Source organism: Hydra vulgaris, chromosome 06 (assembly GCF_038396675.1).
Source record: "Hydra vulgaris chromosome 06, alternate assembly HydraT2T_AEP".
In the NCBI taxonomy this organism is placed as follows: domain Eukaryota; kingdom Metazoa; phylum Cnidaria; class Hydrozoa; order Anthoathecata; family Hydridae; genus Hydra; species Hydra vulgaris.
In genome coordinates, this window is record NC_088925.1 from 13,094,543 (window position 1) to 13,110,686 (window position 16,144).

At 27.5% G+C, this 16,144-nt stretch overlaps 2 protein-coding genes across 4 annotated transcripts in view; both read left to right on the plus strand.

Moving 5' to 3' along the window:
• LOC100199065 (ATP-dependent RNA helicase DDX19A) overlaps positions 1–16,144 on the plus strand; it is a 46,275-nt gene that overhangs the window by 21,580 nt on the left and 8,551 nt on the right. For all 3 annotated transcript variants that reach the window (XM_065799250.1, XM_065799251.1, XM_065799252.1), the window contains exon 4: positions 4,651–4,743. In XM_065799250.1, the coding sequence (XP_065655322.1) occupies positions 4,651–4,743 (93 nt within the window). The remainder of the gene's footprint in view (positions 1–4,650; positions 4,744–16,144) is intronic.
• Positions 9,471–12,274, plus strand: LOC136082060 (uncharacterized). Its single transcript, XM_065800637.1, has 2 exons — positions 9,471–12,062; positions 12,147–12,274. Exons 1-2 carry the CDS (start codon positions 11,012–11,014, stop codon positions 12,272–12,274), a joined length of 1,179 nt encoding a protein of 392 aa, XP_065656709.1. The 5' UTR covers positions 9,471–11,011.

The window sequence follows — 16,144 nt, forward strand, 5'->3', positions numbered from 1 at the left end:
ATTTTAATAGGGGTACCCAAAACAACCAAATATTTTATATTTAAATATAAGTATTAATGAATTTTTATTTTTTTACATGAAAAACTTACTGGAAAAAAAAATTTCTTTACAGAATTATTTGTCTCGCTTTCCTGTGCATTGAAGAACAGTCAAGTTTAGCAAAAACATTTTAAAAAACCAGTATAAAAATTGTTGATGTTTCTAGTGCAAATAATAAAGTATTTCCATAATATACTGACTGAAAAAAGTCACGAAAAAATTGTATATCAAAAAATGTTTTTATTTTCGTTATATTCTCATCTGCTTTTTTCCTCGATTTGTATCGAATTTGGTAGTAAAAAGGAACAAGCGCCCTAAAAAAAGAAAAGGAAACAAAAACAGTAAAATATTTAGGTATATCATTTTTTTGACCACATTTTTTTTTAGTATTCATTTTTTTCTTTAGCTTATTTTATTAAGATTTTCTTTTTGGTATAGTCTTCGTTTCCTTTCTTCGAGTATTGCTATTTTATTCTCTCTAGTTTCTTATAGCTTTATTTTACCGCAATATCTTAAAACTCTTACTATGTAAAAATGTGGTCAAGTTGTCTAAAAAAATACTTTAAGCGTGGACGAACAAGGTGTGTAACCGCACGCGCTTCCCAGGAAGGCTTGCATTATAATTAAATGATATAATAATTAAAAATACTTAAAATACTCCAATAAAAAGTATGCTCTTTTTAAAAAGCTGTCCCACTTTTAGAAATTAAATAGAATTTGTCTTTAAAAAGACATTCTATTTAATGCCTAAAAGCAAGAATAAATTAAGTTTTTCAAATTAAAAGTATATGAATTGCAGCATTTTTAAAAGTTCTATGGAATGACAGCCATTTTTAATTTTCAACCATTTTTTGTTTATAAAGTTTTTGATTGGTAATGTTCACAATAATAATACACTTTAATTTAATAACAACAATGTTTTTCATTTGAGGTGATTATTTAAAAATCTTTGGTTTTAATCAGTCATTTAGAGTGGTCAAAAAACAACTGTTTCAGTGAAGCTGTAAATTCTCAAATAACTAGCAGAGCTGAATAGCTTAATAAAAAAATACTATTTAAAATTGTTCAAATTACTATCATGATGTTATAACATTATATGCGCATGACATAATCATGAACATATAATATGTTGTTAGAAAGATTTTTTAATTTTTCTAATAAGATTAGTGACTAGACTTTTTGTAAAGTATTTTAATATAAGATACAAAGAAATATTTAACTTAGATTTGTCCAACAGTACAAAAATAAAATATTATATTCTTAAACCCTTAAACCCAATATGGATATATATAAACATATAAAATTTTAACATAATAAGTTTAATACATTAGCTTTCCATTAATATTTAATATGACATGGTTTTAAGAATTTTTTGTCATTTATAATTTAAAATGTTGTGGCCTGCGCCACCTAGTGACACCACTGATTCGTTGAATCTTACATGTCGTAATCATTCATAGTTTAATACATGAGCAGACACGGGGTGCAACCATGAAGAGCATTAAGTGTTTAAATGAAATAGATTTAAAACTGCTCATGCTCCGGGTCTCAGAGTAAATTCTTGAGTTATTATTAAATGCGTCAATTAATGAAACAGGAATTCACGCAGCATTTAGAAATGTAATCTGTACAGACTTTTTCATAAAAATATTTTTTTTTGATATTGCACAATTTTTTTGTTAATTGTATAATTTTATCTATTGATCTGTTGTACTTGAGGAAGTTGATCTTGCAGTATCTGACTCTGCAGTATCTAGAGACTTAAGGTTTAACTCTTGACAATGCGGTGACCAAGCTAGTAGCATTAGGAGTTTTTCTGCAAGAGAAGCGCAGTCACTTTGTGGAGCATGCAACTGACCAGGCACTTTTAAAATCAGAGGATATAGAATTCTATTTGAGAGACAATTAAGTTTTAAGTCAAGAATGAAAGAGGAACAACTCAGAGATACTAAGGTAAGGCTTACTTTGCAAGAAGAAAACAATAGGTATGGTGGAGTGTATTAATCGTTTTCATTCTGAACACCAGTTTAGGTCTACAGCGGTTAAGGAAGTTGTAAATTTGTTTGAAGCTATTCAAACTAAAAGGAATTATCTTTTTCAGGATATTTCTGGAATTTAGGATTTTCTTTAAAATTTAATTTTTTATCAATATATTCAAATAGTTTTCTGGAAATACAAGTTTAAAATAATTTTTTGTCATCAAATAATTAAGACAGTAAAGGTATGATTTGTCAATTAATTGATTTGGAACTCTCTCCCATCTTTCTGGCTCATACAACCTTCAACTTTTTAAGTCTTATGTCAACTGTTTCCTTGCTCTATAGCTCTATTCTTTTTTTCTAGTAACTCCAATTAAAAAGTGTTGCTTGCAGCCTTGTTGGGAGTGAATCAGAATAATAATAATAAGTAATTAATCTACGCTATATTTAGTTATGTTAGGCATTATTTGTACGCATGTACAAATAGTTTTCCCTTATTTGTATGCGTAAATTCAAATTTTGTACACTCTGCTGTAGTTAACAGTCAATTTATGTAGGTAATAATGCACATATTCTATGAAACTTAAAGAGAAAAAAAATATTAGTTAAAAAATATAAAATTACTTTGAAGTAAAACTTCTCTATAGAGGATTCACAACCTTGCCAGCCACGCCTCATCTTTACCACTGTAACATTCTAAGCACTACGCTGCTATTATACAAGTTTGAATAACTAAAATATTAAAACACTTTTTGTATGCAAATAATGTTAATATTATGTGCATAATATTAAAATTATATTTTATATTAAATAATTAATTTATAACACATTAAATAATATAACAATTTGTGCATACAAATAATGAGTTTCTTTTCAAACACATGAGATATTCTTTGTTAGACAAAATGTATTTTTATTTCCAGATATTTCTTTAAAAAGTTTTCTGGATTTTTTCCAGATATTAAAAAAAAAACTTTTTAAAACTGAATATTAAAAACAATTATTTGCAATCAACTATTCAAGTCAAGGCTTTCTTATCTGGCTCTATTTAATTAAAAGTGGTATGATGAAAGATATTAGTTTTAACAATGTGGTTAACAAGTTTGCAGGTTTGAAGACAAAGAAGGGAAACTATTAAATAAAATAAAGTTTAATGTAAAATAACAATAACTGAGCTTTATCATATAGTTCTTGATTTATGTTTTACTGAAATATTGATGTTAAATTGTTTAATTCATTTTTTTCTTATGTCCTTATTTATTTTTTGATTTATTTTACAAGCATTTTATAAAGGATTATATACCTGGTGGGCGCGAGGCTGAATAATGTATTATTACATTTTAAGATATTATTTAGACATTTTAAACACATCTTGTGTCCGCTAGGAATCATTTATAGTACATGACTCCGAAAAGGTTTGCGGTAATTAGTAAAAGTCTTAATGGGTGACACCTAAGGTTTACTGCAATCATCAATAATAGGCAACTTTTTGATTGTTATTTTTCATTGACTATGTTTATTAATAATATCCTATTCCTTTGCTTACTGCAGCCAATTGCTACAATAGTTGCTGGATTTTTTTGCTTATCTTTCCACAAACAAAACAGTATCTTTTTTGACTTTGACAAATGAGTTGTGCATTTTTTTTTTTTTTTAAATTTAAGTGGCAAAATTCTTATAAGATAATCCGAGTACCTGTACAATATTCTCTATTATTATAAAATTATTTAATTTATTATTTCAAATAAAATAAAAATGCCAAAACAAACACTTTGTTTAAATTTTGAAATAATTAAAATAAAAACAAAAAATGTTTTATTTAAATTCTATGTGACCCTTTTATTTTTATTGTAAATACTAACAACTAAACAATTAAATAACAATAGAAAAATGAAGCTTTTCTTTATTCTAAATAAAATAATTAAAAGAAAATCAGCAAAACCAGGGATTTAAACATTAGTTAATATTCCGATAGTTTGATCAATTTAAGACATTAATGACTTTAGATATAATGATTATTTTGGAGTGTCAATTACAGCCGCAATGCTTCAAAACATTGAGAATATACAGCAACTTATTAATAATGGTCCACGCATTTCTTTGTATTAATTTGAAGCCCAAGAATTATTATCCTACATTATTATAGAAAACCCATATTATATTGGGCCCGCTATCAGCTTTCAATTGTTTATAAAGCAGTGTGTGTAGCTTTTTGCTTGCAGAACATTTAACTAGTTTAAATACTTTTTGAAGTTTTATGTTTAAATAATAACAATACTAAATTTTTAAAATATATTTTATTAAGATTTTTAAATTTTTTATTAACTAATATTTTTTCTGCTAGACAACTGAGTAATATATATATATATATATATATATATATTTTAATGATTTTTATTCATCCTCTACCAGGACTAGTTGTCCTGTTACTGAGCAACCATCAAGTTACACCACTTCATAATACTTTTGAAAAATCTTTTACTTTTCAAAGGTCTTATTTTGCTAAGAGTTCTGATGTGAATTTAAAGTCTTTTTTTCAATTGGCTACTTACGCAATTTATGATCTGTTAATGATTTTACTTGTAAAAATTTGTAAAAGACTTTACTTTATTTAATTTTGGCTTTATTTTAGGAATAGCAAACTTTTATCAGGAGTTTACTCTATGGGTTTTAATAAACCTTCCAAGATTCAAGAAACTGCTTTACCTATGCTTTTGGCAGACCCGTAAGCTTTTTAAATTATGATTTTTGTTGATTTGATTTTATCAAATCTTGTTGTACTAATAAGTGTCTGTACAAAGCAGACTTAAATATTAAAAAAGAATAGTTTGTATGCAGCTGGTAATTATGTTAAGATATAAAATTTAAGATTATATATATATATATTTATACACACACACACACACACACACAGGGCGCAACAAATCGTCGAATGTGCAAACGTTCGTCGATTATGTTAAGCATAACTTAGCAGTTTTTTTTCCATATAATTAATAGTTTTTTATTTATAATAAAATAACAATTAGTTACTAAAATTTAAAACACATTTTCAACAACTTTAAAAGAAACTAAGCTAAAACAGGATTGCTTTTATTAATATCGTTACTTTTAAGTTAAATAACACATATGCTATTAAAGAGAGTAGTTTTGTTTAAGCATGGTTTTTACATGCATTTACAAAAGCCTGCAAATTTTTACTCAAAATGAATGCATTTGCTATTACTTTAAAAGAAACCATGCTAAAACATTGCTTTATTCAAAAGTATGTCTTTTTTTAAAATTTTTTATCATTTAAGTGAAGTAATGTTCGTTTGCATATTAAAAACACTCTTAAAAGTTTTGAAAAGAATTTTTAAGTTTTACTGATATATATATAATCTACTAGAACACAGTAAAATCTCCTAAGTTCGGTCACCATGTAACTTTGTTCATTTAAGAAAAAATATAAAAAAAGCATGCCAAACTCAAATTTTACAAACTTTTTTTCTCAAAAAATATTTATAATTAGTTTGTAAATATGAATCTATAAAATAAATCTAAAATAAGCAAATTATTTAAATAAGTGATCAAATTTAATCTTAGTATTATTAAGAATCACCAAATTACATTTATATTTTATATTTACAAAAAAAAAATTAATAATTTTTGAAAATTAATTACTTTTTTTATAAAAATTAGTGGAATTTTGAAATACTCTAACTTCAGTCATTCACAGACAAACAACGATGGAGACAATCAGCGGTAATATAGTGAAATGTTGATAAGTGTTGCAAGTGTAAAATTTACCGGTAACTTTACCTGTAAATTTACCAGCAAATTTTGACATTTTTATAATGGATACACACCATAATATTTTGTTTGAATAAAAAATTTGTTCATAGTTTCATAATTAACTGATGCTTCTTTGAGTTCTAAAAAATATCAAGCTTGTGACATTTTTTTGGAGATAAAATAACAGCTCAACAACAATTATGGATGCGTTGCGAATCCTGTAATGGTTGGTTGTGTGGATCTTGCTGTTCTACTATGGTCAATGATAGGTACAAGAATTGCCAATTCTTACTCAATTCAAAGCTCATTTAAAGCAAAATAGTGTTTTTTTGTTAATTGAAAAAACTTTTAAATATTAATTAAAAAATACATTTTCAATTTTATTAACCAGTGGCATAGCAAATGTGATAATGGCAAAAGTAATAAAATAGTTGACTAACTGCAATAAAAATTAATACTACTACTACTACTATTTAAAAAGGCCTTTTTTTATGTTCTCCTTTTTGTTTTCTTTGGTGCCCCAAAAAACTTTTTTTTTTGAGCCTGGGGCGATACCCTCATTAGTTACTGGTATTACCTGAATTTATATCATAATTTTACAATAAAACAACATTTAAAAATTAGTTTTCATTATTTGTGACGTTAAGTTTGTGATACGTTATTAGTATTTGTATAGCAGCCAAACTTATGAGATGGTATTGAATGTTTGGTCAAAGTAGATGTTTTCATTTTAAATTAAATATTGAGAACTAGTTTTTATTTTTCATTTTTTTATTTTTACAATACCAATTATCAATATAATTTTCTCTATGTTTGAGGAAAAAAGTTTAAAATTTTTTATTTATGCGTGATAAATTAATGTTCAAAGCTCAAGTGACTGAACTTGGGTAATTTTACGGTATATAGAATTATTTAGTATATTATAGTTTAATTTATTATTATAGTAATATTATCATATTTTTTATATTAAATACTTTATATTATAAATAAAATAATATAATAGTTTCATATTAAGTATTTAATAATAACTTAATATAATAACTTATTAAATACTTAATACGATATTATTATTTTTAAAGGTTATAAAAAAAAAAATCAATACAACTTCTTTTTTATTTTAAGTTTCCTTTTAGTTTAATTTCCTCAAGTTAATAAATAAATTTAACGAACTAAAATAAGAAAAAATCAATATTTTGTTTTGATAGAAAACCGTTTACAATCATTAAGTTATTGCATATTGTTAAGGTTGTTTTCCACAAGACAAGATTTTTTTCTCGATAAGCATGCTCAGATAAAACATTTTTGCTAATATTGCTGATCAATCAATTCGCTGCAGCAAAAAAAAGTCTTTTGATATGAGTAAAAATCATATTTAATTAGTATATCACGTCAAGTCAACAGTAAGAAAAAGCCAAAGCATGTTGTTTCTTTAAAATGGCAGCAACAACAATAGACAAAATGCTCAACTTGATGTTCTTATTTACTTAGAACTCACCCTGAAAAATGGCAAGCATTTGCAAGTTCATCAAATAAAGATGAATTTACTAATGCTGTCCGAAGTTTCACTTCAATTTACTAATGATTCCGAAGTTTCACTTTACAAGAAGGTTTATTTCTTTCCGAGTTGAACCATCTATTACTTCTTGCAGTAACAGTTTTTCAATAGAAGTGTTCCTATGAGAAGTTAACATTTATTTTCTTAAGCATTCTAAAAAAATACAATACAGATATACATCATAAACAATTTTTTATATTTATTGTTTTTTTTTTCAAAAGCATACAGTATAAATTTATAACTGCCACTTTTTATTGATAATGAAAATATTAGCACGAAAGATAATGTGGAAATCAAAACGGTGTTTCGTCATAATGAAAAAATATGCTTCATGCGATTTTTTTTATCTTGTGGAAAACAGCCTTTAATTATCATTAATTTGCACGCACTTTGCAAATGCATGAAATACTGTATTGAAATAATGAAGAATAGAATAAATTCAATAAGCAAGTTTGATATCTAATTCAACAAGCAAGTTTGATATCTAAGAATTCATTAACTAGAATAAAAGTTATTTGAAAATAAATTTCCTTTATAATTTAATAAAATATTATTTGAATAAAAAAATTATATGAAAATAAAACTCCTTTATTTGACATATACCTCTTAAATTAGAAATTCGTCAATAAATAAAGATATGAACGTCAACGTTTATTTAAAAAAAAATGATTTGTTTTGCCCTGATATATGTATATGTGTGTGTGTGTGCGTGTATATCAGGGCGTTAGCCAGAAATAAATTTTAAACCGCGTTTTTGCCGTATTGGGAGTTTTTGTTGTTGTTGTTCTAGAAAATGTTGGGAATTTTCTAGAAAAGGTCCAAAAAATCTCAAAAAAAACACTCTAAAAAAAAAGGTCATTGACTTTTGGGAATTTTAAGCCCATTGGGAATTCCGCGTTTTACGCGGCACCATTGGGCTAGCTAACGCCCTGTGTATATATATATATATATATATATATATATATATATATATATATATATATATATATATATATATATATATATATATATATATATATATATATATATATATATCAGGGTTCCCACTCCTCCTTATAAACCTTAAATATCTTTAAAAAAAAAAAAACTCCTTAAAAGTCCTTAAATAACCTTAAAAAAAGTTCAAATTTAACTGCTCTCCTTAATTTCTCCTTACTTTTGTTCATTATCTTCAAGGAAATTTTATTAAAGTAAATGGATTATACTTATTAATAGAGAAGTAAATAATTACTTCTAAGTAAAGTCTTTACTATTTAATTGGCATGTTGTTTCCTTAAAATTTACTTTGTATTACTAAATATATATAATTTTAAAACATTATAATTTATTATTTCCACTTTATAATTTTCATTTTTTTAATGTTGGTCAAAAGTTGAGGCTTACTGCTTTACTTGATGATTTTCTTTTATAATTTTGCTTTTATTTTTTAAAGTATTTCCTAAATTTTTTTTTGTTGTTGTTTGAAATATTACAAATAAAAACATAAATAAATCAAATAATAAAAAAGTTACAAAATGAGCTATAAAAAAATACAGCATGAAACTCCTAAATCACGTCAAAAAAACAATTTGAAAAAAAAGTTATATATTGCATATTCAATTTTACATTAAAGTGAACCAAGCAAAGTAGTAGCACGTAGGTATTTGGACCTGCATGAACTATACAGGAGTTGTATGCCATCAATTATTTGAAGGTCAAATTAGTTTTGATAGGTATATTGAAAATGTAGAATATTGATAATGCCTTCTTCCCTCAATCGATATATTTAAAGGAGAAAACAACAATATCAGATATCACCAATATATCAAGTCTTGTAAATTCAATGCCAAAGAGAGTTAATCAATATTACAAGAGAAATTTTATTCTACAAAATAATAAAGTAGTTTTTTTTGCTGTATTTTTTTTTAAATTGTTGTTCTTATATATTATTTGAAATATATCCTTAACTTTTAGCTAATCTTTTTTTTAAATAACATGTTTAATTATTTTCAATTTTTTGGTTTAAAAATCATTGTTTAGATTTTTTTTTTTTGATTTCCATGTTCAAAGTGGCTAACCACTTTGTACATGGAAATCAAAGACTTAAATATAATATTTTTTAATTTAGTGGTGTTACATTTATTTAAGGTCATGTTTTGAAATTTGAAATTAGGCTGTCCTTGTTTTTCTTTTACTTTCCGTCTGTAATTTTAGTTTTTTCTACACTGTGTAAGTAAACACTGTGCGATAGGGGAAGAGTCTTAGTATTCAATTACCCCTTTTTTAATTACAGCTTTTTAACAAACTTGAGATTGAATACAAAAGATTATTTGTTTTTCATAAATTACCTTTAGATGCCTAAATATAAAAGTAGTTTCCAAGAAATTTGGTTAAGTAATGTTAGTTACACTTCTTGGCTTCAAAAAGATAAAAATCCCAGCCTTGCAAGATGCAAAGTTTGTTCTAAGTTGTTTTCAGTAGCAGCTATGGGTATCAAGGCAGTTGATGCACATGCAAGAGGAGTAAAGCACATAGAACGATTGCCTCAAGAAGGTTACTCTGTTTTGTTCAAAGAAACTGTGCAATCAGAACCACAGAAGCCTATCTCATCAAAGCAATGTAACATTTCAGATATGCTTCAAAAGGAAAAAGTTTCGAAAGCAGAGTTAATTTGTTGTTTAGATATTGTTCAAAGCAAATATTCTTTTAGATCAAGTGAGAATAAGTCTAAACAATTTGCATCAATGTTTCCAGATAGCAAAATTGCCAACGACTTTTCCTGTGGTCGAACAAAATCTGGCTATATAGTAACTCACGGTCTTGCCCCATATTTTAAAAAAATTCTATTAGGAGATCTTAACAAGCTGGATAACTTTGTATGTCTTTTTGATGAGTCTTACAATAAAGTTGTAAAGAAAGGTCAAATGGACTTACATGTGCGATATTGGAATGAAGAGAGTAATACCGTTTGTACTAGATATTATACTTCAGAATTTATGGGAAAAGCTGCAGCCCCAGATATTCTAAATATGTTTAAATCCTGCATGATTGGTTTGAATGATGAAAAAATGCTCCAGGTATCTATGGATGGCCCTAATGTTAATAAACGGTTTTTGACAATGCTCAATGAAGAACGTTAGGCCAATGAATTAAGTACGCTCATTGACATTGGTACCTGTGGTTTGCATACTATAAATGGAGCTTTACAAACTGGTGCCAAAGCTACTGGCTGGAACATAAAGAAGTTATTGTCTTCAATGTACCAAATATTTCATGAAAGTCCATCAAGAGCAAGTGATTATGAACGAATAGCTGGAGCAACAAGTTCAGATTTTCCTTACATGTTTTGTAGCACTCGGTGGGCTGAGAACCAAGTGTTGCCAAGAAAGCAATACAGGTTTGGTCAAAAGTAGTCTTAGTTGTTGATTACTGGAAGTCCTTACCAAAGAGTAAGCAACCTGGATATGGTACATCAGGGCAAAACACCAGTTTTGAACATTTAAGTGCTCGAGCAAATGAAGTTTTGGTTCCTTTAAAGTTGAAGTTTTTTGAAGAAATTAGTGCCAATCTAAATGCATTCCTTGGTATTCCTTGTTATATTCCTGATGCAATTGTTCTGCTGTTTATGCTCTTTAATATATTTTAAGAAATAAACTATTTTCTTATTATTTTCAAATTTCAGGAAAAAATGCAAAATGTTATTTTCAATATTGCTATTTTTTTTCTTTTAGTTTCTTTTCAAACTGATAAGCCAATGACTCCTTTTCTGGTGGTGACACTTAAAGAACTACTACGCAACTTTTATGCAAAGTTCATTCGATTAGATGTTCTTGCAAATGCCAAAACTACAACGTCTTTATTAAAAATAGATTTATCTAATTGTGCAAACCGGCTTTTAACCAGCAAGATTGATGTTGGCTTTTCATTGAAGTATGATCTCCTGCAACTCAAGAGTAAAGGAAAGATTACTGAAGTTCAAATTGACAAGTTCAAGAGTGAAGTATGCGATTTCCTTGTTTCAATGTGTACTCATATCATTGAGAAGAGCCCTTTGTCTTCTCTGGTTGCTCGCTGTCTGATGTGTATTTCCCCATCATTTATGGTTGAATTCCCAGAAAAATGTGAATATTTTTTTGAAAAACTGTTGATGAAACTTGTTACTTACAAGAAAATTAGAGCTTCTGTTGGTGATTTAGCTAAGAACGAATATTCCAGGTTTTGTAAAATCGTCGTTGTTGATAACAAAGAATTATTTTTGACTTTTGATAAAGATAAAGATCGTTTGGACTACTTTTTGTGGAAATACACTGATTTAAAGCTGTATACAAATCTTCAGCAAATTTTTAAAATAGTCCTCATTTTATCGCACGGACAAGCTCAAGTTGAACGAGGGTTCAGCAGCAATAAAAGTCTGATTGATGACAATATGTCCACAGACACCATCATCTCTTTATGTTCTATCCAAGATTACCTCACGTTTTATGGGCTCATGGCACATGAAGTTGAAATAACTAAAGATTTGTTGTATAGCTGCAAACAGGCAAGAAAGAGGTATTTTGATGATCAACGATCAAAAGCCCTGTCTGCAGAAAAAGCAGAGAAAATCGAAGCAAAACAAAAAGTAATTGAGGATATTGAAATAGTCAATACAGAAATTCGACAGGCATTATCTATGATTGAAAATTTAAAGAAGTCGTCTGATGAAATTGGATTCCGTGCTGAAAAAAGGATAGCTTTAGGTTTGTGCCTTGAATATGAATAAATTTTTAGTTCATATAATACTAAAGGAAATGTCATTATTTAATGATTCTCTTTGTATTTAGATGACATTAAAGCTGACATATCAAAATCCAATGCATTAAAAAGAGCTGCCTTTGAAAAACAAGAGTCTCTTGAAAAGCTTTATGTTAAAAAAAAAAACCTTGTTAAAAAGAAAAATGAACTTTTGTAATAATGTTCTATATGTGTATAGTATATTATGTTTATAATAGTTTATCTATTTATATTTAATGTTTATTGAAAAAAGAAAGATTCTGTTTATAAAGTAATCATTTTCTCCTTAATTCTCCTTATTTTTTCCTTGAAAAAGTTGGCGTTCGCGACCAAATCTCCTTATAAATTGGGAAAATATATCCTTAATTCTCCTTAAAGTCCTTATTTTTAGCCTCAGTTTTAATAGTGGTAACCCTGTATATATATATATATATATATATATATATATATATATATATATATATATATATATATATATATATATATATATATATATATATATATATATATATATATATATATATATATATATATATATATATATATATATATATATATAAGAAAATGAACCCATCTGTTTCTAACATTGTTAATAGCTAAAATATAAGATACTTTAAGCTTCCATACATTGGAATGTACTCTAATTACACTAAAATGAAAATTTCAAACATTGTTTATATTGCAAGGATGTTCTGATAAAATTAATTTTCACTACTAATAAAATACAAGATTGTTTTTGCTTAAAAGAGTCACTTCCTAAATTGCTTAAATCTCATGTTGTCTATAAATCTCATGTTGTCTATAAATTTTCTTACGCTGGCTGTAATGCCAGTTATATTGGAGAAACCTCAACTAGAATAAATGAGCACCTTAAAAGTGATATACAATCTCATATATCTAAACACTTAAATTTATCACTTAATTGCAAAAATTTGGCTAACTGTGATTCATTTGAGATTTTGTATAATGCCCCAACGAAACACAAATTAAAGAAAAAAGAAGCCCTCCACATTAAATGAGAAAGTCCCTTACTTAATAAACAAACTTTAGATTATGCTATAAACTTATCTATTTAGTTTTACTGTCAGTTTATTTATTTATTTTTGACAGTTGGTTATTTTGATTGGCTATTTACCGAGTTATTTTGTAATAAATAAATTGGTTTAATATGTATAATTTTTTGTCCGTTAATATTTCTCTGTAAAGACTTCTGTTTTTTAATATTATTTCAGATTTTTTTATCGCGTTATTTTTAAAAATAGTTACTTATTTTATGCTATTACGACATTCAAGAAATATATATATACACTCTATATAAAAAGCAAGATGAAGGAAGCGAATTCCAAAGAACTGATGCTTGAGGAATAAGAGTTTTTGGAACACTTAGGAACAGTCACAGAAAAAGGATGAGACTTAATTGAATGACGAGTAATACGAGAATGAATTTAAGTAGATGGCGCAAGAGGCGCTAACTCTTTATAGCAGTGCCCATTTTAGTATTTGTAGAAAAGAGAAAGAGAAACGACATTACGACGATGTGATAATGGTTGGAGGTTGGCTGCAAGAGCAAGTCCAACTATGTTTACAATGCGTTTTTGCACCTTGTCTAAAAGAGAAAGGGCATCATTAGAAGATCTGCCCCAGATATGGCAACAGTATTTCATACAAGGCTGAATTTGAGATTTATAGAGATAGAGAATAGAATCTGGAGTAAGAAAGTGTTGAGCTCAATAAAGAGATGCAACCTTTGTAGATGTTAATTTTGCAACGGATTTGATATATGGTTTCCAAGAAAGATCGGAAGTAAGAGTTAATCATAGAAGATGAAGAATGGATGACTCATCGAGCACATTATCGTTCATAAATATAAGATCTAAATTATTGTAATAACGGTTGGCTGAAAAAATTGAGTTTTGTCTGAATTAAGGTTCAATAGCCACTGTGAGCCCAATGCTATAGTAGAAGTGAGATCCTTTTCAAGCTCAAATGCCCCCTCCAAGCAATCAGAGAGTGTTGGCTTCTTATCATGACAAGAATAAATAGTAGTATCATCAGCGAACAACGCCACCTTAAATGTGAGATTTTCTGGAAGATCATTAATGTAAATTAAAAAGAGTATAGAGCCAAGGATTGAACCTTGAAGAACCCCTGAAGTTACAGAATAAGAAGAAAAGTGCTGTCCATCGAGGACAACTTTTATACTACGATTGGAAAGGAAGGACTCAATAATCTTAAAGGTGTTGCCAGATACACCATAAGAAGAAAGCTTATGGAGAAGACCAGCATGCCAAACTTTATCAAATGCTTTAGAAATGTCAAGAGCGATGTTCAAATGCAATACTAATTGTCTTAATGGTAGTTTCTTAAATAGAGCATTCACACTAACAATTAAATTGGATATCCCATATGCAGTTTCAGTAATCTTATTACACCATTGGTCATGCTAGTTCCATCAGCGCTTATAACTAGCACATTATCTAGTAATTTTTTTGTTTTTTCAAAAAAAATGGAACAAGAATCTTCTTTTAAAGTGATATGTTTTTATTGATTAAGTCTTTACTGCTAGTCGCTGATCACAAATAGTATATCATTATATGTTATATTATATATATTATTATTCACTTATAAAAAATTTTGTTTTGTGTGATAATGTAGTTCTAAGCAATTGTCTTTAGCACCTCAACTTGGCTTGGTTTATGACAGTTTTTCTATCATGTTTCTTTATTTTTCCGTAAATCTGAAAACGTTGCAGTAGCAATTGCAGCTCCAACATCATTAGATAGCAGCATCAGACATCTCTCACCTTTTCTGTCTACTGTTGGAAACTTTATCAAATTTCTACCAGTTCACTCTCTAATTCACAGAAATCTGACAACTGATTGTCATCAACATTGCTGAGTGTCATTAATTAGTTTCTCAGAACCAGAGTTCTGCATTTACACCAAATGTGACTCTAACTGATGCTTCCATATTACTTTTGCTAGATAAAAAGGAATAATAGTATTTCTGTCTCTTTGTGCTTCTCTTAAGTGCTTTGGTTAAAAGTACTTTCCTTATCCAAAGGACCAAGAATGATATTTTTTAAATTTCTTTGATCTATTAAAAGTTCTTGCTCAAGTACTGAGACCTTTGATTTTCTTGGGCAAAGAAAATTACCTAAATTAAAACAATGATATGCTGCATTCTTGATCAAAACTAAATTTTTTATCTTAGCAATCAATATTGCTGAAGTCGTTGATTTACCTTTTCTTATCTTTCTCAAGTTATTATGCCAAGATTCTACTTTTTGCTGCATTCTTTGCATTGTAACAGTTGGAATGCTAGATTTCAACCAAATGCCGACATTTTTAGAAACTCTAGAAACTATTTGTTAAAAAACTTATTTTGTTAAATTACAAGCTGTAGTTTAACAAAAGTAAAGAAAGTCAGCTGCGGTCTTGTAACAACTATAGTTTGTAACAGAAATCAAAATATTATTATCTAAATATAAAAGTTGGTTTTTCTTAATTTGCAAAACAGAATTCTAGAAATAGATTCAAATTCCATAATTAAATTAAATACTGGTAAAAAAACATAAAGATGCACAAATGTGGTGATTTAAGGCCCCTGGAAGCAAAGGTGGACACTAAAAAAACCCCAAAAAAGTTTCCAAGTCTACCTTATATATCCGAGAATCAAGTCTACTTTATATATCCGAGAATTTTAGCCCACCTTAGGTGCAAAAATTGATTTTTTTTTTAACTAGTTGTTAAGTATGATTTATTATAAGGTTATAAAAAAAGTTAAGGATATTTGGTCCTTTAGTCAAAATGAACATAGTAATATATTAGCGCATTGGCTGAACATAGTAATATATTAGCGCATTGGCTAAACTAAGAACTGTTTAACTAATGCGCTGAATATTAAACTAAAAATTGGCTGAATATTAAACAGTTCTTAGTTCTTAATATTAAATCTATTTTTTTATGGGGTGTTCTTAATTGGCAGAGCAGAAAACAGAATATGCTATAAGTATGATGAACATTTTTATTTAATACAATAAAAAGGA